At 35.7% G+C, this 24,670-nt stretch overlaps 1 protein-coding gene across 4 annotated transcripts in view; it reads right to left on the bottom strand.

Moving 5' to 3' along the window:
- Positions 1-23,600, bottom strand: part of adgb (androglobin) — a 34,595-nt gene extending 10,995 nt beyond the window's left edge. The window contains exons 1-23 of one of the 4 annotated variants that reach the window (XM_059512618.1): positions 23,376-23,600; positions 22,629-22,764; positions 22,248-22,337; positions 21,176-21,247; positions 20,862-21,059; positions 19,466-19,605; positions 18,462-18,551; positions 16,372-16,535; positions 15,042-15,122; positions 12,626-12,714; positions 12,202-12,376; positions 11,966-12,053; positions 11,421-11,562; positions 6,888-6,930; positions 5,374-5,557; positions 5,172-5,235; positions 4,453-4,566; positions 4,059-4,167; positions 3,835-3,967; positions 2,076-2,190; positions 1,472-1,615; positions 551-692; positions 327-449 (exon numbers count right to left, since the gene is read on the bottom strand). In XM_059512618.1, coding sequence (XP_059368601.1) covers positions 327-449; positions 551-692; positions 1,472-1,615; positions 2,076-2,190; positions 3,835-3,967; positions 4,059-4,167; positions 4,453-4,566; positions 5,172-5,235; positions 5,374-5,557; positions 6,888-6,930; positions 11,421-11,562; positions 11,966-12,053; positions 12,202-12,376; positions 12,626-12,714; positions 15,042-15,122; positions 16,372-16,535; positions 18,462-18,551; positions 19,466-19,605; positions 20,862-21,059; positions 21,176-21,247; positions 22,248-22,337; positions 22,629-22,764; positions 23,376-23,452 — 2,713 coding nt within the window. In that variant the 5' untranslated portion in view covers positions 23,453-23,600. The remainder of the gene's footprint in view (positions 1-326; positions 450-550; positions 693-1,471; positions 1,616-2,075; positions 2,191-3,834; positions 3,968-4,058; positions 4,168-4,452; positions 4,567-5,171; positions 5,236-5,373; positions 5,558-6,887; positions 6,931-11,420; positions 11,563-11,965; positions 12,054-12,201; positions 12,377-12,625; positions 12,715-15,041; positions 15,123-16,371; positions 16,536-18,461; positions 18,552-19,465; positions 19,606-20,861; positions 21,060-21,175; positions 21,248-22,247; positions 22,338-22,628; positions 22,765-23,375) is intronic. The other 3 variants (XM_059512619.1, XM_059512620.1, XM_059512621.1) reach the window with 3 other exon arrangements.
- Between the last annotated feature and the right edge of the window lie 1,070 nt (positions 23,601-24,670).

Raw genomic sequence — 24,670 nt, 5'->3', positions numbered from 1 at the left:
TGCTTGGAGGTATGGAGCCAGATGGAGAGAGAGATGGAGAGGTGTGTTATTCTCTCTGCTGTCATACTCGTTTAGAATGACTGGCAGCTTCATTGGTAAGTATGAGCTCCAGGGCCTTGCAGCTCTCTCTCTCTCTCTTACGAACATAGAAACCCACAGAACAGATGTCAGACATAACTGACCACAAGAGAATGGGTATGAATCAGATTGCAAAGACAATTGCCATAGTGTCTTATGAGTCATGTCATAGTCTTGAATATAGTGTCTCCACTCTTCCATTTCTACCAGGTTTCATTATATCTATTTCAGGTGAAGCTGGACTTTACCCGGTCTTGCTGCAGTGAGGATCTCTCTGACTAGGTATCCTTTCCAGCCTGCCTGCAACACTGTGGCTGCCTGCATTTCCTTGTCTGTGGCCTGCCTGTCATTCCAGAGCTCTGGAGTGCCATCTTTTACAGGGAAAAAAACACATGGGTACATAAAGTCAGGATGAGCCACATGCTATAATAGGTCTAAACCCATAGAGAAACTCGGTTAGCCCCACATTCACCTGATCGTGCATCCAAGGCTTTATCATTGCTGCCATGTGGCGATGGGTCTCCTGTCAGAGTCTGTACTGCAAACAACTCCTCAGAGGTCAGTTTCCGCCCCAGAGCAGAGCAAAACATATGATACACAGCTTCACTGAAAACCTGTACAGGGCAAAAATAAAAAGTATTTCAATATACAGTATATATGAAGGCAGTATACAGTATACAGACAAATTACTCAATTCCTCCTTATTAAGGGGGTCTTTGAAATGCAAAGTCAAGCCACTTTTTTTATTTGAAATATAGTGCTTTATACAGAACAGATTGTTCCAAAGCAGCTTCACAGTACTAAACAGGAAAATGGCAGAATCAATGATGCAAACTTCAACAAATTCAGACAAATTCAAATTCTGATGTAAAGCATTGTCAATATTCAGTTTAATAGTGAGGGACAAAATAAATGTAGGTTGCATGGCTTTGACAAAACAACAAAAACTAAATAAAACCCCAAACAATCCTAAAATTTAATTTTAAATTATATCTAAAAAAAAAATAATAATAATAATAAATAAAAAAAATATATATATATATATATATTTAAAATGAACTTCAACAACTAAGAATTAAAGATTAAGAATGAAAAATGTACAGAAACAATGTGTTTTTAATTAAACTAGAAATTCAAAAGATTAGCAATGGCATTTCAAGGCTGCTCGCTGGTACAGTGCTGTGAACATGGGTGATGTGTCATAAAGAGCTCAATTTCAAATTCTGAAAGAGTACATATTTTATTAATTAAAATAATAACGGTGTTTCTGTGGCTGTTAAAATTCAAAAGGAAATGCAAAACAGTTTGTTCAAATACAATGTTTTGGTTACACAGTGGTCTAACAGAGGATGCAAGAGTCCATCCCATTGCACCAGGCCTGTGTATAACCTACCCTTTGTTGCTGTATGCCTACACCATGGGTCTTCTCAAGTTCTTTGGTGGTTGATGGTAGTTCCTCTGGGTTTGAGAAGCAGCTGATCACTCGACCAAGGGATCTCATGATCATTACAGCCTGCTCACAGAACCTCAGACTCTCCTAGACAATTCAGAAGAGAAAGATGAAGCACAACAACTGAGACTTTTGTCATCTGGTTGCTGCTATAAAGAACTGACACACTGACAAGTGTAAGGAATAATGAATTATGGATCGAAATTGAGATGTATACATCTGAATAATAAACATTCCATTGATGTATGGTTTGTTACGATAAGACAATATTTGGCCAAGATACAACTATTTGAAAATCTGGAATCTGAGGGTGCAAAAATTATATATATATATATATATATATATATATAACTTAAGTTTTGATATATTTACTGTAGGAAATTTAGAAAATGAGATTTACTTAATATACTCATGTTTTGCATAAAAGGAAAATTTATAATTTTGACCCATACAATGTATTTTTGGCTATTGCTACAAATATACCCATGTGACTTATAACTGGTCTTGTGGTCCAAGGTCACAAATGTGTGTGTTAATGTGTGCATGCCTTGTCAAGGTGTGGCATAACAGTCTCCTCGTCACCAAAAACAAAAGGAGACATGCTGAATAGATGTAGGTGGACGGCCAATGAAGCACTTGTGTGTACATGAAGAACATGACGCCTAGTGAGAAAAAAACAACAAAAACAGTGCTGATTAGAAATTTTATAGTGTTTTTTTAATACTCATTGGTCTGTAGTGTTACACTGAAAAATGTATATAGTAAGTTGATCTAATTAAAAAAAAAAAAAGATCTATATGAACATATCTATTTTTATAATCATACCTTCACACTTACAGTACAACCAGGAGTAAATGCTTATGCTACTGAAATAATTTAAAGTATACAATATGTGATCATCATATGACTATGATTTAAGCACATATAACCCATTAAGACTGAGTTAGCAAAGCAGCAAAATACACCCAATTCATAAATACCAATTAAAAGACTGATTTGCAAGATCATGCACCATTACTTGTGTTATAATTAGGGATTTCGTACAAGTAGCATTTCATACATGTATTTGTAGTCAGAAAAATCTCTTTATGTTAATAAAAGCTATCATTACAATTTCGACTGAATCTGCTCTTACACCTTTTAAGCACCCTCATAAACCCCCACGGAACTGGACCCGCTCTACAATGACATATTAGCTTTACAAAATTGATCTACCAAAATCTGATTTCTCAACACCAAGAAGTATTAGGTGAAGACATAGGGAAAGAGAACAAAGGAAAGAGAGAACCTTTTGGTAACATAATTTTATTATCCTGAATGTATGATCCTCAAAAAACAATTCAAATGTGCCTACTGTACACTTGGCCCTCCCCTTCCCTCAGTATGACCTCCGAATGTAGGCTTCCAGCTTTTAGGCCACTATGCTGCTAGAAATAGCAGACTGGGTCATATCTCTCTCCCTTTCTGTATCTCAGCCCATCTTCTTATCTCTCTCTTATTTTCTGGGCTCCTAAGAGAGAGCGCAATACATCACATGAACCTTGGTAGTGATGTTGAGTGCTTTTTCTTGGATTTGAACAACTGCAACAGTTCTCATCACAGTGTCGACTGTCACAGAGCTGATATCAATATTGGGACTACTTCTGAGAACACTTCTGTTTTTCAGTTTCGTAATATAAATATATATATATATATATATATATATATATATACATATATATATATATATATATATATACCATAATATACATCAAAATACTACTATATTGCAAAATACATTTACCGTACATGAATCACTGCATGATTTAAAAATGCTCCAACTGAGGCAAGAACATTTGACATAATATTTTATACAGACGAAAATGAGGTTGTATTTGCAATGGCGAAGGTCCTAGGTCCTTAGATCACTTCCAAAGTTTTTGTCTACTAAACGTCTTTTGGAAAATGTTTTGACAGCTGAACAATTAGCATGTTGTTAAACAAGATTACAATCCACTGTAAACAATCCACAGTAAACATACTTTACTTCCAGTCCTAACAGCCTTATTTTTTTTGTTGTCAAAAAAATAAATATGGTTCCACCCTTACTAATGTCTATCATAAATTGACCTAAAATAGTGTAGTATTTTCTTTATTATATTTAAATTTTCCATTCTGTTTTAAATAAATGGTGTTACTTAAACTCCAAATCAATTATATTGGAAACATATAAAAAGTAATATTAGAATGATTTCTGAAGGATCATGTGACACAGAAATCTAGAGTAATGGCTGCTGAAAATTCGACAGCTGCAGTGATATAGTTACCCTGGAGGCAGAGAAAGCAACACAGCTTTACTAGCAGTAGTCTGAATCTGCACCACAGGGAGTTCAGAGACCATGCTCTTCCACGAGAAAGGCTTAGCTGTTAGAGAACCAGGCCTGGCTGATGACTCCTTTTCTGTACACAAAACAGACACACACTTTAGACAGGATCCTTGTTCATGTGAACAGACAAACTGAGTGTGTACAGTATCTCTATCTTTCCTTACTCTCTTCCACACTCTCTCCCCAGTGCACCAAAGCTGAGAATCCAATGACAATTTCTGTGGGTAACAGGCTATCTACAAACAGGAAGTGAGTACCTTTTCCATCTGCAGACTGAGAGAATCAAGAACAATGGACAGAATGGAACAGTATCAGCACAGACCTTATTAATGTGTTTCGGTTTTGTATGCATTCTCAGGAGACAATAGACTACACACACACACATTACATAAACTCACACTGACAGTAATTACCAAATATTAAATCAAACCACATGCTCTCAGCGGATAAGGTAAAAAAAAAAAAAAAAGGCCAGCTCACCAGCATTACAGCAAAATGGGGAGAGAGGAGCAAAAACAGCATAGTTATCAAAAACTTCTATTTTTTGTTTGTTTGTACCTGTGTTTGAACAATTGCAGTTGAATCAGTTTGTCTAGCATGAGCGGACACGGAGTGGGTGGAGGCCACAGCATTGGACAATGCAGCAGCAGACAGCCGAGAGGATATAGAGTTCTAACAGAGAACTGAGTCACTTTCATGTTCTTTCCTAACACAACACATCCCTCCCACCACAGATACCATAATTATACCAAGCACCATTACAAATGCCACAACAACAGGTTTAGATGATTCTTATATTATATGTTTTTATGATAATGCGTTCTGAATGTCATATATATAGTCAGCAAGGGTGTTACCACAGCTACAGACTCATGGGGAAAAGTAAGATTAATAGGGAAGCATTTTTCAAAAAAAAAATATTATTTTTTATTATTCATCAAGGAAGTGGTTTGTGTTTGTTTTTTTTTCCCAGCAAGGGCACATTAAATTTATCAAAGGTGACAGTAAAGAGTCAGACATTTATAATGGCAAAAGATTTCCATTTCAAATAAGTTTCAAATTTGTTGGTGAGTTCTGAAAAAATTGCATCACATATAGCCTATTAAGCAGCAATTTTTTTAACTGATGTTGATGTCCCTACTTTAAAAAAATTATTATAATTAAACGTAACCCCAAATGTAAAAAGAAGAATATTTATTATTTTCAGTATACACTAGAAAAAAAATATTACTATATTATATTTAATATTAAACTTGTCTTTTCTTTCAAAATCCTACCTTAAAGTGTGATGTCTTACACTGATGTGCATAAGTATCTGGCTTGTGAAAAACCAACAGTGTCCTGCAAAACACACGGTTATTAGCATATTGTAGCCTGCAGATTAATAGGAATTTAAGAGCATGAGAAGTTCATTTGACAAACAGCAAAGGGATTAGCATAATATGTCTTAGGCTATAGCAGAAGATGATTGACCCTTACTGGAAGCATTTAGTGAAGTTGTGCAAGTCCACCCAGGTCTCCAGCAGTGGGGGTTTGTCTGATGTTGATGCATCCTGGGACAGAAGCAATGCACCACTGGACTCTTTGGCTGTCTGCAGCCTCTCCTTATCCTTTCCATCTGTCTCTTTGTCAGGCCCTGAAGTTGACTTCATTTCTTCTGTATCTTGAAGATTAAAAAAAAATGTAATACAATAGTCTATTACAAAACAAGCAATGCTAGTAGCATTGGTACACAGATTAGTGACCTTGCCTTTTTCAGTGCTGAAATAGTAAGGCCATATTACAACATCAAGTAACCAAGGGCTGAAGTGATTTGAAATATTCTAGGGAGATGTTTGAAATTAGATTCTCTAAATAAACATTGAGAAATACTATATTAGCATTGCTACTACATACTAAAAAAAGCTTAACGTTTTTACAGCCCTTTCAAACAAATATGGAAATAAATCAAGAGAAATATGTACAGTAAAATAACATCTTATTGACCGTCTTATTTAGCATTATATAGTTATCAATATAGGACATAACAATGTGACATAGATGCGCACTGTTGCGGAAGCTACTGAAATTTAAAGTTGCAACTACTTTGGGAATAAAAATGAAACATTCTAAACCAGCATAAAATAGTTTTCTATGATAGATTAGCTTTTCATGAAGATACCATGATTAACTACCAATCAGTAAAGCTCATTTTGCCAATCAGGCACTGTATTGAATTTATAAATGCTCTTTTATTGGCGTCACTCAATTCGTTATGCCAATTTTGAGAAATACTGTAATACTTTGCAGCTTGAAGTCATTACACTCAGCGTGCTGTGCTGACGTATTAGACCATGATAATATAGATGCTGTAGCAAAGCCATTCACTCTATTTACTTATCCACAGGTGTTACTAAGCAACACACTGGGCGCTCAGGGAAAGCACATAATTGGCCTGTCGTGATGAGGGGCGAGCGCATGAACATGATCACAGAGATAGAGATGATGCCATGCGTCTATGTGTGTGTGTTTGCATCTGTGTTTGTGCTGATGAAAAGAAGATGGATTGGATGAGGGAAGAGAGGGATAAACGAGAAAGTGCAATTGTGAAGGCAGCCAGCTATCATATCATTACAGCAGCTATTAGCCTCACTGCTCTGATGGCTAAACAATGACTTGAGGGAGATAAGTGAGGCGAAAATTATTGTCTGTTTTTACAAATTCATTCTTTTCACTTCACTTTCATTGTATTGCACATTGTTCCAGAAGCACTCAATTGAAAATGAGTAATGCTTTCTCAATCTTCCAATTGAAAATAGCTTGTAAATGATGGCATGGATTATTTGAATAAAAATATTTAGCTTGAGGTGTTTCCAGGTCGGCTTTCAACTTAAAAATTACTGCTAACTGCAATACAGAACACATATACGAATATGAGCATTACACATATACGCTATGTGTTTGAGTAACAGGGCAGATGGAGCCGCGGCATTGCTTACGGAGACACATCTCACCGTTGGCGATGCTGTCGTCCTTTTTCTTGTCCTCTGCTGTTACCTGGGGGGAAATGGAAGGATAAAAAATGCACAGGGTGAGCTGGGAGAGACATGGCAGAGGAGGGCAGAGGAAAGCAGTGGAGACAGAGGACGTCCACATTCATCCAGTCAGCATGCGCTGAGCCCGTTTGGCTTCCAGAAGCTGATGAGAAATCCTCTAATCTGACATCTGGACTCCAACCAGAAAGGGTTTTCTCCTTCAATTAACTGCTCGCAGGAGAGCAAGTGCCATAAACATTAAGGGCACTCAGATGGTGACAGGATTAGGGACATAGGTTTGATTAGCATGTCAGTCTTTACACGCTAATTGAGACACATTTTTGTAAAACTATTTGAATGTGTGTTTTTTTTTTACCTTGTAAGTAACCTAGTGTGATGCCATGGAAACAATCCAGCTGTAGGCTTTAGAAACTTTACCAATGTCCTTTTTTCCCCATGATTGAACCCAACCTCGTGTCATTTAGAAAGCCTTTTAAAGCTTGAGGAGTCGTCCGACTGTGCAATTTAAATGTGGAGGACAATTAAGGGCTCTCTATACGCCATATCTAACGAAAGACAGCGCCAGTGATTCAGAGACTGTGACTCACCACAGATCTGAGGTGAGGAGAAGGGGAAAATGGAATGCAGAAAAAGAATGGAGAGCAGAGAGGAGTGAGTGGAATAGAAAGAAAAGAAGAGAACCAGCAGTCCAGCAATTTAAATGTCATTTTTTAATATGGTAGTAAACACCTCAGGGTGCATTCCACACATTACTGTGTTAAACTAGCTCCTGTTCATACCTAATTCAGCTTACAACATTATCAGAAACTCAATATAGGTCTAAAATATATCAGGTGACCTCAACCAAAAAAAGAAACAAAAAAAAAAACCTTGTAGGACTTTCTTCTCTCTGTGGAACATAGAAGATATTCTGAAAGATGTCTCAGTTTCTTCTTTTTGCGATCTTGTAATACTGAGTTTTTTGTACTTTTTTTTTTACAAGTTTATATTTTGCAATTATGACTTACGAAGTCAGAACTGCATGATATGAAGTCACATTTGTGAAGTCACATTACATCTTGCATTTGTAAGAAAATAGCCAATCTTTTTTCCCCTCAAAATTAGACTTTCTAACTTGTTTATATCCCACATTTTTGACATTATAAAATCGCAATTCTAACATTATAACCCGCAACTGCAAGTTTATGTCACGCAATTATGACAATTCACTATTATTACATTATACAGTAACTCATAACTGCAAGTTTATCACGCAATTGTGAGAAAAAAGTCAGAATTGACGAGTCTGTATCTCATAATTCTGACTTTACAAGTCACAATTATGAATTTATATCATGCAATTCTGAAAAAAAAATTCAGAAATGAGAGATATAAATTCAATTGTGAGATAAAAAGTATGCATTGCAAGTTTTTTCTCAATTCTGACTTTTTTCTATAAATTATTAATATCTCACAATTCTGACTTTATAAGTCACAATTGTGAGTTTATATCTAAAAAAAAGTCTGAATTGTGAGATAAAGTCGCACTTTATCTTTGTTGTTATTTTTACTTTTTTGTTATTTTTTATTCCGTGGCGTAAATGGTCTTCCATAATTTTAAGTAACTAAGGACTTTGAACTTATTTTAGCTAGTTGCCAAGGAAACATCTCTAATTTTCATGTAGGTTTTTATAAGGTTAAGTTCTTTGTTTCAATTAACAAATGTTTATGTAAAAAAAAAAATAATGGAAAAGAGAGGCCAGTATAAATAGTCAATAGTCAAATTTTGTGTTCTACAGAAGGTCAGAGCCACTGTAAATAATGTAAGTAAAAGACATTAGTGATTTTATTTTTGGGTGAACTATTCCTGTAAGGGTACATCAATCCAGTTAGATCCCACAGGCACATACACACACGTCCACTTATCTTACAAACTACATGGAAGCTATCCGTCTCAGTCTGATCTAAGCTGAACCCCTTTTGAGACATCAACTCTGATGACTGACAGGCTAATTGTGCTGCTTTTTATATCATTCCGAGGACATGACCTGTCCTTTTATGCAACGAGGCACGCGTGTTTTACCATACTCTCTCTCTTAATCTCTATCTCTGTAATGCTGGATCTGCCAGAGGTGCTCTCTTGATTAGGGAGACAGGCAGAATGACATTGGAGCTGGAAAGATAGAGGCATTAGACGATGTCATAGCCTGTCTCGGCCTCCTGGCCACCAGTCGCACTACAACCAGGGAGAAGAACATTTTGATGCACACTGCTTGTACAGATGGCATAAACTGAAACACACTGCCACACAGCGCAAACCCTGGAGTACAGTCAAACCCTTGACTGCATCTGTTCAGAGAGAAAGCAGTCACCTTTCATACGACAAAATACAGTTTTGAAAGTTTGGGTTAGTAAGATTTGAAAGAAATGCATACAGGTGCGTCACAAAAAATGTTTATATCAAGGAAAAGTTCTTTATTTTTTGTGATTTAATTCAAAAAAGCAAACTTTCTTATATCCTATATTCATTTCACACTAAGTGAAATATTTTAAGAGTTTTTTGTTTTAATTCTGATGGTTATGACTCAAAATTAGAATATTTTATCAAAGATCAATCAAAAAAAGATTCACAAAACAGAAATGTTCAAGATCTCCAAAGCAGGTCTAATTGTGTACTCAATACTTGGTTGGGGCTCCTTTTCCATGAATTACTGCTTCAATGCGGTGTGGGGCATGGAGGCGATCAGCCTGTGGAATTGCTGAGGCGTTATTGAAGCCCAGGTTGCTTTGATAGCGGCCTTCAGCTCCTCTGTATTGTTTGTCAGATGTTACTTATCTTCCTCTTCACAATACCCCATAGACTCTCTGTGAGGTTCAGGTCAGGCATGTTGGCTGGCCAATCAAGCACTTTAATATCATGGTCAAAAAAACACTTGCAAGTGGTTTTGGCAATATGAGCAGGTGATAAAATCCTACTGCAAAATGAAATCAGCATCTGTGCTCCAGAACCTGGTAGATGGCTGCAATAACTTTGGACTTGATAAAACACAATGGACCAACACCAGCAGATGTCACGGCACACAAATCATCACTGACATCAGAAACTTCACACTGGACTTCAAGCAGCTTGGATTCTGTGCCTCTCCAGTCTTCCTCCAGACTCCAGATCTTGATTTCCAAATTAAATGCTAAATTTACTTTCATCTGAAAAGAGGACTTTGGACCACTGAGCAACAGTCCAGTTATTTTTCTCCTTACCCCAGGTGAAATGCTTCTGACGTTCTTTCTGGTTCAGGAGTGGCTTGGTTCTAGGAATGTCTGTAGCCCTTTTCTTGAAGACGTCTGAGTGTGGTGACTCTTGAGGCCATCCTTAAAAATATTCTTGTTTGCCGTAACCCGACCGACCCTGTCAATTTAGATGTGCTGACTCCGGCTTCAGTCCACTCCTTGTGAAGCTCTCCCAAGTTCTTGAATCTGCTTTTCCTGAGAATCTTCCCAAGACTGTGGTCATCCCTGTTGATTGTGCACCTTTTCCTACCACCCTTTTTTCTTCCAGTCAACTTTCTATGAATATATTTTGATACAGCACTCTGTGAACAGCCAGCCCTTTCTGCAATGACCTTCTGTGGTTTACCCTCCTTGTGAAGTATGTTGAATGATTGTCTTCTGGACAACTGTCAAGTCAGTAGTTTTTCCCATAATTATGGTTGCATGTTCTAAACTAGCCCAAGAGGTACCCAGTATTTATACTCAAAATTGATCAAACTAATCAAGCTCAAAATGGAATATTCAAATATTTTGAGATACTGAATTTTTAATTTTAACTAAGCTCCAAGTTGTAACCATCAGAAAAACAAAATAAAAGAATCTTGAAATATTTCAGTTTGTGAGCAATGAATATAGAATATAAGAAAGTTTGCTTTTTTGAATTAAATTACAAAAAACAAAGATATTTTCCATGATATTCTATTTTTTAGATGCACCTGTACTTTTATTCAGAAAGAATGCATTAATTTGATCAAAAGTGAAAGACGTTTATAAATGTTACAACATTTATTTTAAATAAAAGCGGTTATTTTGAACTTTCTGTTCATCAAAATATCTTACAATATAAAAAAAGCAATGTTTTCAACATTGATGCCAATAATGTTTTGTGTGGACAAAATCAGCATATTCAAAAGATTTTGAAAGGACATTGTTTCTGACCATTTTGAAGATTTTGAAAAACACTGAAGTCTGCACTAATGGCCACTGAAAAATCAGTTTTGCTATAACAGGAATAATTTATATTTCAAAATATATTTCAACATAAAACACTTAGTTTAAATTGTATTTTACAATATTACAGTTTTTGTATTCTAATCAAATAACTGCTGCCTTTATGAACACAGGAGACATTTTTTAAAAACAGTAAAAAAAAAAAAAAAAATCTTACTGACCCCAAACTTTTAAACAGTGGTGCACCAATCACATAATAGTTTAAGACAACATATCAATTTCTTTCAGGGATACCTGGGAGGTTTCAGTGGTTTCCAAAGCATTTAGGGTGTTCTGGGTGATGTCATTCTTAGTGTGGTCTTCTTCACTATCATCCATTTCAGAGAATGAGTTTAGATTAGAATTATATCCACGCCTCTTTACACCACCCTGCTCCCTAAACACACACACAAATGCTGCATTTAATTACATGCATTACTATCTTGTGTTTGTATCCTAGAAAAACATAAAAACAAAAGCACCTGTTCCTGAAGTTAAGCACAAATGTTTCATACTCTAAAGAGTTTCAAACTACTTAAGAGTGACTGAATACTGTCTTATGCTCAAAGAGAACCTCAACACAGTCTCCGTCCCTGTTTAACTCTCCCACACAACCAATTACTGCTTTTAGCACACACTGTGCTAATGTACTCACACATGCAGCTGAATACCTGGAAATAAAACAAAGCTCATATTCGAAGTCTGCAGTACACACACACACACACACACACACACACACACACACACACACATACACACACACACACACACACACACACACACACACACACAGAGCTTACATTTCATGTGCAGCCATAGCCATGAGTTTGTAGTTTATAAAGGGACTGGAAACTTCAATGAACTGCTCTGGCTTCTGAACAATGGGTTCTAAAGAACAAAAACATAGTTTGATCCCTTTAGAGCAATTATATATCACCATTTTTAACAATAAATATTATTAAATGAATATCATAATATGTATAAAAGTAATTACATGCAAAATTAAAACATAAACACACATAAAAACACATCTTACCCTTGGGTTCATCAGTAATGTTAGTCTGCTTGCGGGGCCTGATGAGTTTCCATTGTGGAACTGGGGGAGGTTTAGGAGGGGCCACCAGGGGGCAGTCTCGAGTGCAGGTGAGCAGCACAGGGTGACTGAAGAGCTGAGAGAGCCCATACTGCCGCAGACTCTCAGACGAATCAGCCTGGAGAACACACCACCCACCACGATCATAGATTATAGAAGAGAGACTTAATAACGGATTAGACAGCCAGCACTAATCCAAACAGAGCCAAATATTGCTTGATACTTAGAGGGAGGGAGAGTACCATTTGATTTTGATCAATTTAATGCATCCGTGTTAAATAGAAGTATGGACTTCTTAAAATAAATCACTGACCTTCAATTTGTAAAAGGTAGTGTATATTCTACGGACTGAAAAACATGTGCTTACCATCCTTGTAAGCACTGAGGTTCTTTTCTCCATCAGATGTAAGGGTTGGTAACTGGCACACACTACAATCTGAGAAATAGGTTTAGTGGCTAAATCAGAAAGAAGAAAGAAAGGGAGAGAAAGAAAAAGCATCTGTGAAAAAGACTAAAAGAAGTATACATGAAAGATGTGACATTTCTACATTATATGCATGAAAAACTTTGCAGGCCCTCAAAATCCAAGATGAACTTTTTTCCCGTTGTCAGGCTTCCATCTCTTTAATACTTAAAGCACAATGAAATGAATGGAGTGCAGTCTATTTTGAATAAGAGGAAGAGAGAATGAGTGGATAGATCAAGGCATGAGTTTCAAAGACAAAGGCGTGAACAGCGGAGAGGGCACTGTAATCTGTCAAACCATATTGTCCTAATTCACATAGCACACAAACTTCAAGTGTAGAGGAAGGAACAGAGGCACAGCATTATCAGTGTTTGATCTTCATCTCCCAAGGCCATCTCTGATCTCTTATCAGGCCATCAGTGCCCTGACTGTTACATGATCAAGCTTAAGGCCAAAAGGAAGAGAGGGAAAAAAGATAAAGGGGCCACGCTCAGTTTGTGGGTTAAATTATAAAGTTAATTTGACCACTAGCTCTTCATGTTTAGAAACACAATATACTGCAAACAGCTGAATACTATCAAGACACTATCCATAAAATAAAGTATAGTTGGCTACTGGGCTCCTTTTTATTTATTTATTTATTGTAAGAACAAAAGACAGCAACTTTAGCCTGCCTTGATTAATCTATTCAACAATTAAAACCAAACCCTAAAATGTTGACAGTCTAATAACAATAGTAAACTAATAATGTTTCATCATTTTTACATGTATAATTAATTTAATTTGAATTGCCAAAAATAAGATTTTGCTTAATTTTAATTATCTTCTTAGTAATCAGTATTTCAAACCAACATTTGAGCCCAAACTAGCTATATCCCACAGAGTGATAAATTAAGAATTTAAAATGCACTTTTTATTTAAAATTAATTAATTAATTTAGGCTTGTCCTAAATGTGAAAAAAGGTTTGAAAACCTCAGAGAAAATAAAAAATAAAATCGATCATATAATATTGGCCACCTGAGGCTGACAATTAATATTTTTTACCTTTCACAGTTCGTTGAAAAAGATCTAAAACTGATTTTAAGAAGTGCAAGACCCATTTTGTGTTCTATTCATGGAAAGTGCCATAAATAGAATGAACAGCGATCATGTGTGTGTATGTTTCAATAAAAGAGATACCGCTTTAGGCTCTGAAGATCTAGGCCACACTGCCAAAGTGATATATGTCAAAGTATGTTATAATTTCCAACCCATTAATTAGTATCAAACACCCAGAGGAAGTGAGAGGAAGACAGATGGGATGGATTCATTATATGGATTAAAGGACCATATAGATAAGAGGACAGAGCAAATGAAAGAGAGATGGAATGTTTACAGAGGATAACAAGAGAGAGAGAGCAGATTTCAGCAGCAAACACTGCATTATCCCAGTGTAATCTGAACCACTTGCTTGCGGAAGCCAATTATCCAAAACAGTCTATCTGAACAGCAAACCATTAGTCTCAATAGACTCATCAAATCGTTAGTCTCCACAGACATGTCAGAAATCCATGTTTACATGCATACCGACAATTACACCTCCTTATCACAATAGCACTGAGCTTTTCTAAGCAGGTCAGTATAAAATTGATGCATATTGTGTATGTGTGAGCGCGTATGTGTGCGTGATTCACTGTTCTTTGCTCTATTTGCATATTTCAGTCATAAACTGCACAGTGACAGAATTGACAGTGATTGCCCGAGGCCATGCCAGATAATTCAATTCAGATCACACTACCTGAGAGAAAAACACTGGCGCTCTGTTCACAGTCTGACACAAACACACACATATTACCGCTGCTGCACACTTCTTTGGAGCAAACATAAATACAGTTATGCACACACATAACCGTTTTATTTATTCATGCTCATGTTACACATCTTGCAGTGATGGTTATGGCACTGATTCCATAATACATGAACCTGCGGAAGAAATGATGCATGGAGATGGAATGGGTGCTACCTGAAGACAAAGAGTCAGAAAGGACAGACTGATACTTATGGGTCATTTTACCCTTAATGCACTGCTAAACAGATCACCATTGCTTTATGGAAAGCTCAATGCCACGTTGGCTGCAAATTATTAATAGCCGTTTACAGAAGGCATATAGACTGTTTCTGTATGTGGATCAAATATTCATACCTCAACTACATTTTTCAGAGTGAATAATGTATGGTGAGGAGAGAGGGGAAAAGAACCATGTATGAAAATGTCTGTATGCACACAAGCAACACACACACACACACACACACACACAAAAGAGATTTCAAACTCACTGTTATTTGCATGGATAGCTGCTTTGGGCTGAATGGTCTTTCTGTCTTTGTCGTCAACTTTATTCTTCCTCATAGCAGACTCTTGACAAGAAAAACATAACATTTCTGGCCAAACCTTAAGGATCTTCTTAAAAGACTCACACGACAATGACAATTGCTGTTTTCTCTCGTTTTTTTTTTTTCTTTGTATAACTATTATTATTTTTTTTATATTAAACATGAAATATGATGATTTTTTTTCATGACTTTCCACCCTTTTGTGATGACTGAATATGAATTTTAAATAATTTTAAAATTATTAAGAAATTATTAGAAATTATTTAGATAGAAATTATTTGAGTGTTATGAGAAAAAAAAATGATAGACTATGGTGAGATCTTTAGGATATTATTAGGATATTATACATTTCCATGGCTTTTTTCATGACACTCACAATAGCAATTTCCATGTCTTATGGTATAGTATAAGGGGAACACTACATTTATTTCATAATATTATACATTTATTATTGTATTATTAATTTATATGATTTTTTCCCCATGATACTCACAAAATAAATAACTTGAACATTACCAGAAAAATTTTGATTGACTAAATCAATTTCCATGACTTTCCAGGCCCTGAAATCATGTATTAAAAACTGAGTTTCAAATATTGAGTCATCAATATTTCTGTGCCTTTTCCCTTTTTTTTCTGTATATCTGCTAAAGGGTTCATTTAAATCAACATTTAATCAACATTTAGGTGTGCACTAGCATGTAAATAACCTCAAAGCCAACACACACAAACTGAAACCCACCAAACACTGATGTCATCCAAAAATGAGATCTTCCACTCTTAACATCTTTATGGTGGTAACCACAGGGCTTCAGATTGATCATGTGAGGCCTTGAAGATTTTAAACCTATGGCTAATAATACAGCTACTCTCTCTGAATACTGCCATTGTATCAATATGCATGAGGTCAAAAGGTTACCACTGTACCACTAAGCCTCCACACTGCAACGTTCTAAATATAAATCATAAATATGACTTTCATTAGCCTAATTGACAAAGAGTGTTAACAGAAAGTATTAATCACTGAGAAGCCTCAAATACATGTTAAACACTTAATATTTTACACAGTCAAACTTAAATGACTTTGAATTCTAAAGCACTCAGACCATTTTAAACTTTCATTAGAAAACTCAAAAAAAGAGTCATTTACACAGCAGGCTATCTTGCCGTATCGATTATCTCATTTACTCTCTCTGCCGGTGTCTTTTAATCAGACCTGTCACATACTGACTGTTAATGGATAAATGGCTGGAATGTATGTGCGGGTCTGTACCTCTGTTCTTCAGTACTGTGGGAGATTCCCTCTTGATCTCGTTCACATTAGAATCTGTTGTCATCAGGTCAGCAGTTGTAGTCTCCTCTGAGCTCTCTTCCTCCAACTGGAATTGAGGAATATTGTCCCTCAGAAATTCCCAAATTTTCCCTGTATACAAGGATCTAAGAATGACATTAACACATGGACAGAGTCAGATTTTTTGATCTCCATCGCTTAATTAGCATTTACTGTGAACTTATCTAATAATCACAATTAATTAAAGCCTATTTAAGCCTGGACTGACTATCAATTTAATGTCCAGTCACAGGATCAATGGATGAAACTAATGAAGCTGAACAAACAAGCCTCTGGACTTTGGACCAATCAATAAAGAGCAATTAGAGGAAAAGCAAGCAATGCTCAATTAACTAGGAGAGGTGATCACTACAGCTTGAATAAAGGTCTAAACCAATAAAAACAAATACAAACAACACACTCTCTCACTTGTTTTTAACTTGAATCTTTAATATTCCATTTATGTACACAAACATTAAAAGGTTTATGGTCAGTGCTCCATTTATTTAATCAAACTGACCTTTGAAAGTGAATATGCATTCTTGGTAATCTTTGAAAAGGTTATTTTCAGTCATCTGCTTGCCCATGTTTTCTAATTTCATGCTGAAATTTTGTCAAAATGTTTCGCTACCAGGTGCTACATGGATTTCTTGGACTCTCTTAGCTCTCTGATTTTCTGGTAAATATGTGAGCTGTTGGAGTGAGATACGACTACAAGATCCTGCAGGGCTGCAGCATGGAGTAAATGACCTCAGGAGACCCTAGTTTGATACACACAAGTCAGGCCTTGAAAAAAAAATGATAGCACTCTAGCAAGATGTGTGCACTCATCTCACAGCAATTTATTTTTCCGAAATATGAGCGTACACTCTCTGAATGTGTGTACTGGTCTCTGAGGAGTCTATAAAACACGGAAACTCATCAGAGCGTAAATTACAAGACACCACGCTGTGTATCCCAAAACCGAACAGATGTGAGAGTTTTGTTGAGGACGTGACAACAAACTACAGAGACAGAGTCAAACGCTAGAGAAGAGAAAGTTACACGCAAATTTCACAACAACAACATTCCTGCAGTAACTTGATAAAGCTAGAACAGCGGTGAAGACCAGCCATTTGTTTGCAGAACAACAACATAGTGTCTGCAGCCCATTTTCTCCTAATAAGGGTGGCATCTGTGCACACTGTGAGGAAAAGAAAGACATTCTGTGGATCGCAGAGCACAGCTTAATGAAGCTTGTTAGCACATACCACAGACATAAAGACAATGGTAGGCTGAGGGAACAAATTATTAACAATAAAACTTAACTAAAAGCAAAAAAAATAATAATAAATTGTGAGAGTCAATGTTCAACACTGACTGCAAGTCAACATTTCAAGTCTTTAATTAAACATATACATTGATGAATTGTTCACAATTATATAAATATGCTTTTAAAAAATAGACTGGGTGAAATTCTTTTTCATGTCAACCTGTCATACCAGCCTGTTAATTGTTATAAAAAATAATGTACATTGTTTTATACCATATAAACAATGTAAAAATGTACAGTGCAGAAAAAAAAGTTTAGAAATGCCCAAGGCATTGTAGGGTTTTTACCAAAATTCTTAACATTTTGTATTAACTTAGTATTTGCAAGGGACACCACAAACTCCATTCATCCATTTTCCAAACTGTGTGTCCTATGTAGGGCCACTGGGATGTTGTGTACTAACCTTAATTGGTAATCAGTCTGTAAATCAATAAAGGTGTGCTGAATCTTCCAAAAAAGAAACCTTTTAATCGCCTCATTTAATTTTAAAATCAGGCATCACAACTGCCATAAGGCCATGTCTAACAGTACTTTTATTACTTAATAAGAAAAAAAAGATTAATGCTGTAGCCTTCAATTAAAATTTTAAAAACTTAATGATACATTTCAGCTAATAAATCCTAATACATTATTCTGGCTTTTAACTAATACTCAACTTTGACACAGGAATCTACAGTAGAGTGAGATTTTGAGTTTGAAGAGAGTGTAAAGAGAGTCTCACTTTAAAGGAATGATCTCTGGTATCCAGCCGGTGAGACAGTGGATGACTGTAAACTCTCCAAACTCTCTCCCGGAGCCTGAGACTGGAATACTGGAGAGAAAACACCATAACATCATTGTCGCACCTCTAACAGGTTACTTGTTTGCTGGACACCCATACAATACATTCAAATAGGTGTGGATACATCTTAAAATACTAGCAATTTTTTTTTGCTCAGTAAGGGCTGCATGAATATGCACACTCAGTTCCAGCTCCACTATGTGTCACTTCAGACATTGATCTGTGCATGTCTATGTGTGTGTGTGTGTGTGTGTGACCTCTTGCTCTCTTTCTCTGAAGAAACCAGATGGCTGATGCTCTAATTGTGCCTCACGGGATGCTGTATTCAACCAGTCCGGCAGCTATTAATTAACTGCACGATTTCACTGTTCATCTTCACGCAAAAACCATTCCATCATTATCACTGCCACACAAGAGGACAAGCATGCTTTAAAAAGAATGTACTGTGGCTTCAGGTGAGTGACGGCTGTGGTAACTTCTGCTCAAACCTTGGCAGTAAAGAATCTTATGTGTGTTAATTGGGAAAAAGCCCCCTGGAAGGACATCTTTGTGCTTTTTGTTTCCTGTTCATGTTATTTAGAACCTAAATGATTAAGTGGCTCAGATATTCTCATTTCCTATACTTTTTTGCATGCAATTACAATGCTAAAAAGGACGCTAAAGTATAATTAAAATATAATTAAAGTGATCCTATATTCCAAGCTTTGTGGGACATTCAGACTGAAACTTAAGTCGTTACTCAATAATAAACATCCACATCAGTGAGCTAAGCATTACATCTGGATCACTGAGTCAAGTGAGCTAAAATTGAGAACCTTGTCAGTCAGATTCATGAAAGAATCATCCAGGCTGGTTTTGTGAACTAGATCATCCAATTTATTGAAAATATTAGACTCAATGACTTTTCAAACACTTAATTGTTTGGATTATTTTCAAAGACTCACTCAGTACTGGCCACCTTCAGTATGCCTTTAACCAAGAGCATAGGCCAAAGCTCTGATTGGTTCAAAGTAGCAGGAAGCAGCAAGTTATCATCCTTGTCAAATGGTAGCATGTCATCAACAGTAATCTTCCTCCAACTTCCCTAAGAAAGCAGAAGACAATTTTTGTAAAAAAGTTCATTTATTAATGAAACAGCATTTTTATGGAACTCCACATTTGTTAAATAGCATGAATTCACTCATGGATGTGCTGCGCTTTATAGCACAGTAATATAAAATTCAGATTTTAATGATCTGCTCACCATCAAACCCATCTTAATGGAAACAAAATCAAAGGTGTATCAATCAGTAGTCAGATGAGCCTTTTTAATTCCATGGTTCATTAGTGCATATTTTGTACACAGTAAAATGAGCAGCATAAAATATAGTTCTAAACATAATTAACTCTAATGGAGTTTTATTAAAGAGAGTGAACTTAGAAGATAAGTCAGCAACAGGATAACTATTGTCCAGCACATAGGCCTTATCTAAAATGCTTTTGTGCCCGAGAGAGTGTTTGATATCACCTCAAACTAATCACTGTTACCTGCGTGTAGGTCACTGTTTGCTCATTTAGGACTAGGAGGTGTTAAGGTAAATAATTGTTTCTCAGTTTCTTGTGCCCAGAGGATAGAACAACCTGACAGACACTGTTCTACCAACTCTCTTGACTCCCTGATAAGGGTTGTGTTCTCACTTAATCACCACCTAAAGGACACAGTGTCCTTCCAGCAGGAAAACGTGGACATATGCTACAATAGGTGTTGAGCGGCCTGTGTACATTTGTTGTGTACATATTTTATACATTACACTATAGCCAATCCGATTCATTTTTGGGCATATTTGCCAATTCTGTAAATCACCAACCGGAACCTCTTGTCCATTAAAGATTATTTTGTGTTCAACAGATGGAAAAAAAAAACATTGTTTTGAAATAACATGAGAGTGAGGGTTTTTTTTGTTTTTGACTGAAATGTCAATTTTTGCTGAGCTATTCCTTTAGTTATTCCAGGTTATTTTGAGTTTCCATTATTTTTTTTTAACAAAACTCTTCTAGTTATTCAAAACAAAGGGAAACTGACTAAAAGTCTAAATAAAAAAATAATAATAATTCACTGATGGCTTTTAGTAATTGTTTTTTATATTAAATTGATTGTATTATTCCTCATTTGTAAATCACTTTGGATAAAAGCATCTGGTAAAAACAAATGTTGCACTTATGAGTGCTGAATAATGGATCATCTGACATAACATAATGACATACTGATTAGACCACTATGTGTGTGTGTGCATGTAAATTTAGCTATTTCAGTGTTACACAATACAAGTATTGTGGTGTCGATATTCAGCCTGAACTTACCATCCAGTAGAGTTTAATGACATACTTCCCATAAGCATTATAGAGGGGCATGTGATCTTTCACTGCTTTACACAGGGAGTAAATGTGTTCCCAGGGTTTCCAAAGGCTGGAAACTATTTCTGTGGAGATGGTCTTCTCCTCTGCTGTGTTACAGACTTTCCACAGAATGTAGAGCTCACTAATGACCCATCGCATAAGCTGTGAAATCGCCATGCAGGAAGAAGAGTGACACAGTGTAGGTTAATTCCAACTAAATGAATTATTCTTAGTTCTAATCAGTAATGCAGGCCATCCAAAATGATTTATTCACTCACCTCACTTGAGAGTAAATGCTCATTTGCTGACGTAAGGTCGAAGGCAGCTTCATTTTCCACCACAACAGGAGTCTGATTGAAAGGATGAGATACAGTAATTCCAGTTCCTAAAGATCTACATTGATGAGTTTCAGCTTTCTTGCTTCAGCTCAAATAAAACAAAAGATTGCACCATAAAATATTATGAAGGTTATTATTGATTAGTGAAAGTGATTATAGTTTCATAGTTACAGTTACACATTATAGGTGTATTAGATATTACAATTTCTGTGCTCAAACAAATGAAAAATCTACAAATTTTTCTCACATTTCCCAAAGGTTTTTCCCCACTACTATCACAGATCATATTGACCCTCGGAGGGACATGAATCCATGAATATTTAATAATCTTCTGTTAATGGACTTTTAATCAAATGTAAATTGAAGGCTCTTAGTATCACTCACATACTTGGAGAGAAGAATCACTGTTTTCATCTTTTTATCCCAACTGTTGCCATGGAAATGACAACAGAGTTGACCTTCATTCGTTCTGTCAATTAAACATCTTAAATACAGCTAGTCAGATGGCAAAAATAATTGGTTTCAGACATCTAGTGCCTAGCCTTGATTGCCCTGTGATTTTGCTGCTTGTTGTGACTATTTAGCATCCCATGACTTGCATAGACTCATCAAAATGGAGGAATAATTGTGAAATGTTGTGCTGGGCATGAGGTAATTTAATCACAACCTGAACTCTAATGAAAGCACGTAAACAGATTTCATCAATTAAGCTCAGCAGTCAGCACTGAGGCTAAGATTGGATTTTCCCAAAAAACATGCAACTAAAGAACAGGACACACAAAAAATAGACAAGTATGCTTTGTGTGCGTGTTGGTTGGTCATGTCAGGACAGGATTAGTTTAGTGTCATGTTGTAATACATAAATCGAACAGAACTACATTAATTAGTACACTTGACAAATGTTGCAAACTCTGTTCAACTTCTACTTTACCTACTCAGGTTAATTGAGCTTCTCTAAGTTTGATTATTGCTAGAGATGTGAAAACGACTAATATGGCTGATAAACCCTTACCTTATTAAGTATGTACTCTGAAGGACGTTTCCAAGTGTGTACTCTCAAGGAGGCAGGAAGTTCAACCTTCCCTTCTGGATCATCAAAGAGCTGTTGGCAATGTTGTTGCATAAAATGCTCAATATGGTTTTAGATTTGCACTCAAAGGAAAACAAATATAAAACAGATTAAAAGCTATTAAATATATAATGATCAAATTACAAAGTGTATGGTAGGTGCCAAACACTCTGACTCATCAACTGAAACAATACAGTGCATCTCTCAAGATAAACAGTCTGCTGAAACAGATTTCTGCACTCACCAATCCAGACATTGATCTCTAAAGCTTTTATAAAGGAAAGACATTGAATATTAAATCATGTTCAACTCATCAATTCTCACCTTGCTATCCTTAGAGGCTTTAGCTGCATCCCATTTCTCAGCATTGACCTCAGTGTCGCTCCACTCCGGCCAGAGAGAGATGAGACTCTTCTTTGGCTCTTCAGGACTTTCTGATGCACTGACCGCTGAAGATGCTCTAGAGACAGCACATTTTTTACGTAATCTATTTAAAAAGATGACTATTTAATATAATAATTTCATTTCAATTGGCATGATTTGTGATGAGTCTTTTCAATTGTTATTTTCAATCTAAACTGCATTTTACTATCAATCTCTCTACCTACAGTGTCTACTATATATTTAGGTTTAAAACTTTTTCCTTTGCACACATTATTTCAAACACTGTTTTTCTTCTTCTTCTTCTTCAGGGAACAAAATTCTACCTAAACTGAATGCTAAATTTTGTACATTTGTAATGTACATTACATTACAATGTACATTAATGCAAAATACACACACACAAAACACAATTTCGTGTAAGGCTCTCATAAAAGTTGCCAGGAAAATGTTGTAAGTTATGTTGTCAAATTCAAAACTAACGTTACTCATATCGACCGTCCCCCAATAATATTTTACTAAAAACATAAACAACTTCCGTAAGCTTAGGCTGAACACAATACAGTTAAGTTATAGGGTGGAATAAATGTATTATTAAATATATTATCTGCGACTTATCCATATTATTTAAATATTTCCAGAGGATAAACATAGCGAGGTTGTATTAATGAATTTTCAGTCATAGCTTACTCTTTTTTGGGAGAGTGTCCAGGCGAAGAAGCGACGAGGCTGGAGGAAGACGTCTTTTTCTTGGGTGTCTTCGACATTGCGAGTGTTCGTAGGCCTTATTTTTAATCTAAGAGTTCATAGTTTGAAGCAACACTTGGCTGATTAAAGCACGAAAGATAATGATGAATAGGAAGCAATGCCCAGGGTGAGACTCAGGCAGTAGGGAAAGTTTGTCATGTTGCTAGGCGACAGGATCGCTTGGGATTGCCGACAGCACGAGCGCAGGATTGAACTCCTTCTGACCTCCTCAAACAAACCATTGAGGACACTGTCGTTTAGCGACAGGAAGAAAGACTCGTTTCTTTTCTCCTCTCTCGAATAGTTCATTTCAAAGAACAGATTCTTTAATTTTAAGATCTTTATATATATATATATATATATACCTATATACCAATATTTATTTTATATTTTTTTTATTGCAAATGAATATATATAACAACAAGAGAAGTACCTGTTGCATATAAATGCCATCAGTACACAAGATTACAAGTAAAATAAAAATAAAAACTAGCCAGAGGAATAAAGCAAAAATTATCATATTAATAATAATAATAATTATGACGGTACAGTTTACTTGTCTTTTTTAAATTTGCAGATAAAATGATATGTCCCGAGATCTTTTTTGTTTTACATTTATATGCCATATTGCAGTATTGTTTAAATTCGTTGATAAAATGAAAAAAAAAAAACCCCGACCACTTCATTTACCTTTTACGTCAACAAGTAATTACGTCATCACGCGATACCTTACATTGCATCATCTTTTTTCTTTTTCTCTTTTAAAAAGTCTAAATTCAGATTTTCTACTAAAATAAAATAAATATTAATTTAATTGTAGTTAGTAAAGTAATCCATTACATTACACATTTTAGGTAATATGATCAGACCGCTTTTAGATTACTTTTAGATTACTTATGAACTATCTCGTTTATCGCATTTATTTAAATAGGATAATCGTATACCATAATGATATAAAAATACAAAGATTAAGAAAATATATTCTTTTCATTGTAATTAACAACAGAGTGCATTAAACATTACATTACTGCAAGGTTTGTGAAGGAACTGCAGGGGGTTTATGAGTTTAATGAAAATCTAATAATTAATTAAATCATCAAAATGTTACATTTAAATAAGTCATTATAAAATCAATCAAAATAAAACACTTACTAAAAAAATGAAATATTTGTTTACCTGCATGTCATGTGACCATAACCAACTTCAGAGAACCATGAACATGCAAATGTGATAAGTAA

Source organism: Carassius carassius, chromosome 27 (assembly GCF_963082965.1).
Source record: "Carassius carassius chromosome 27, fCarCar2.1, whole genome shotgun sequence".
Lineage (NCBI taxonomy): Eukaryota > Metazoa > Chordata > Actinopteri > Cypriniformes > Cyprinidae > Carassius > Carassius carassius.
The sequence above is the reverse complement of the archived record's forward strand: the minus strand, read 5'-3'. Positions and strand labels throughout refer to the sequence as shown.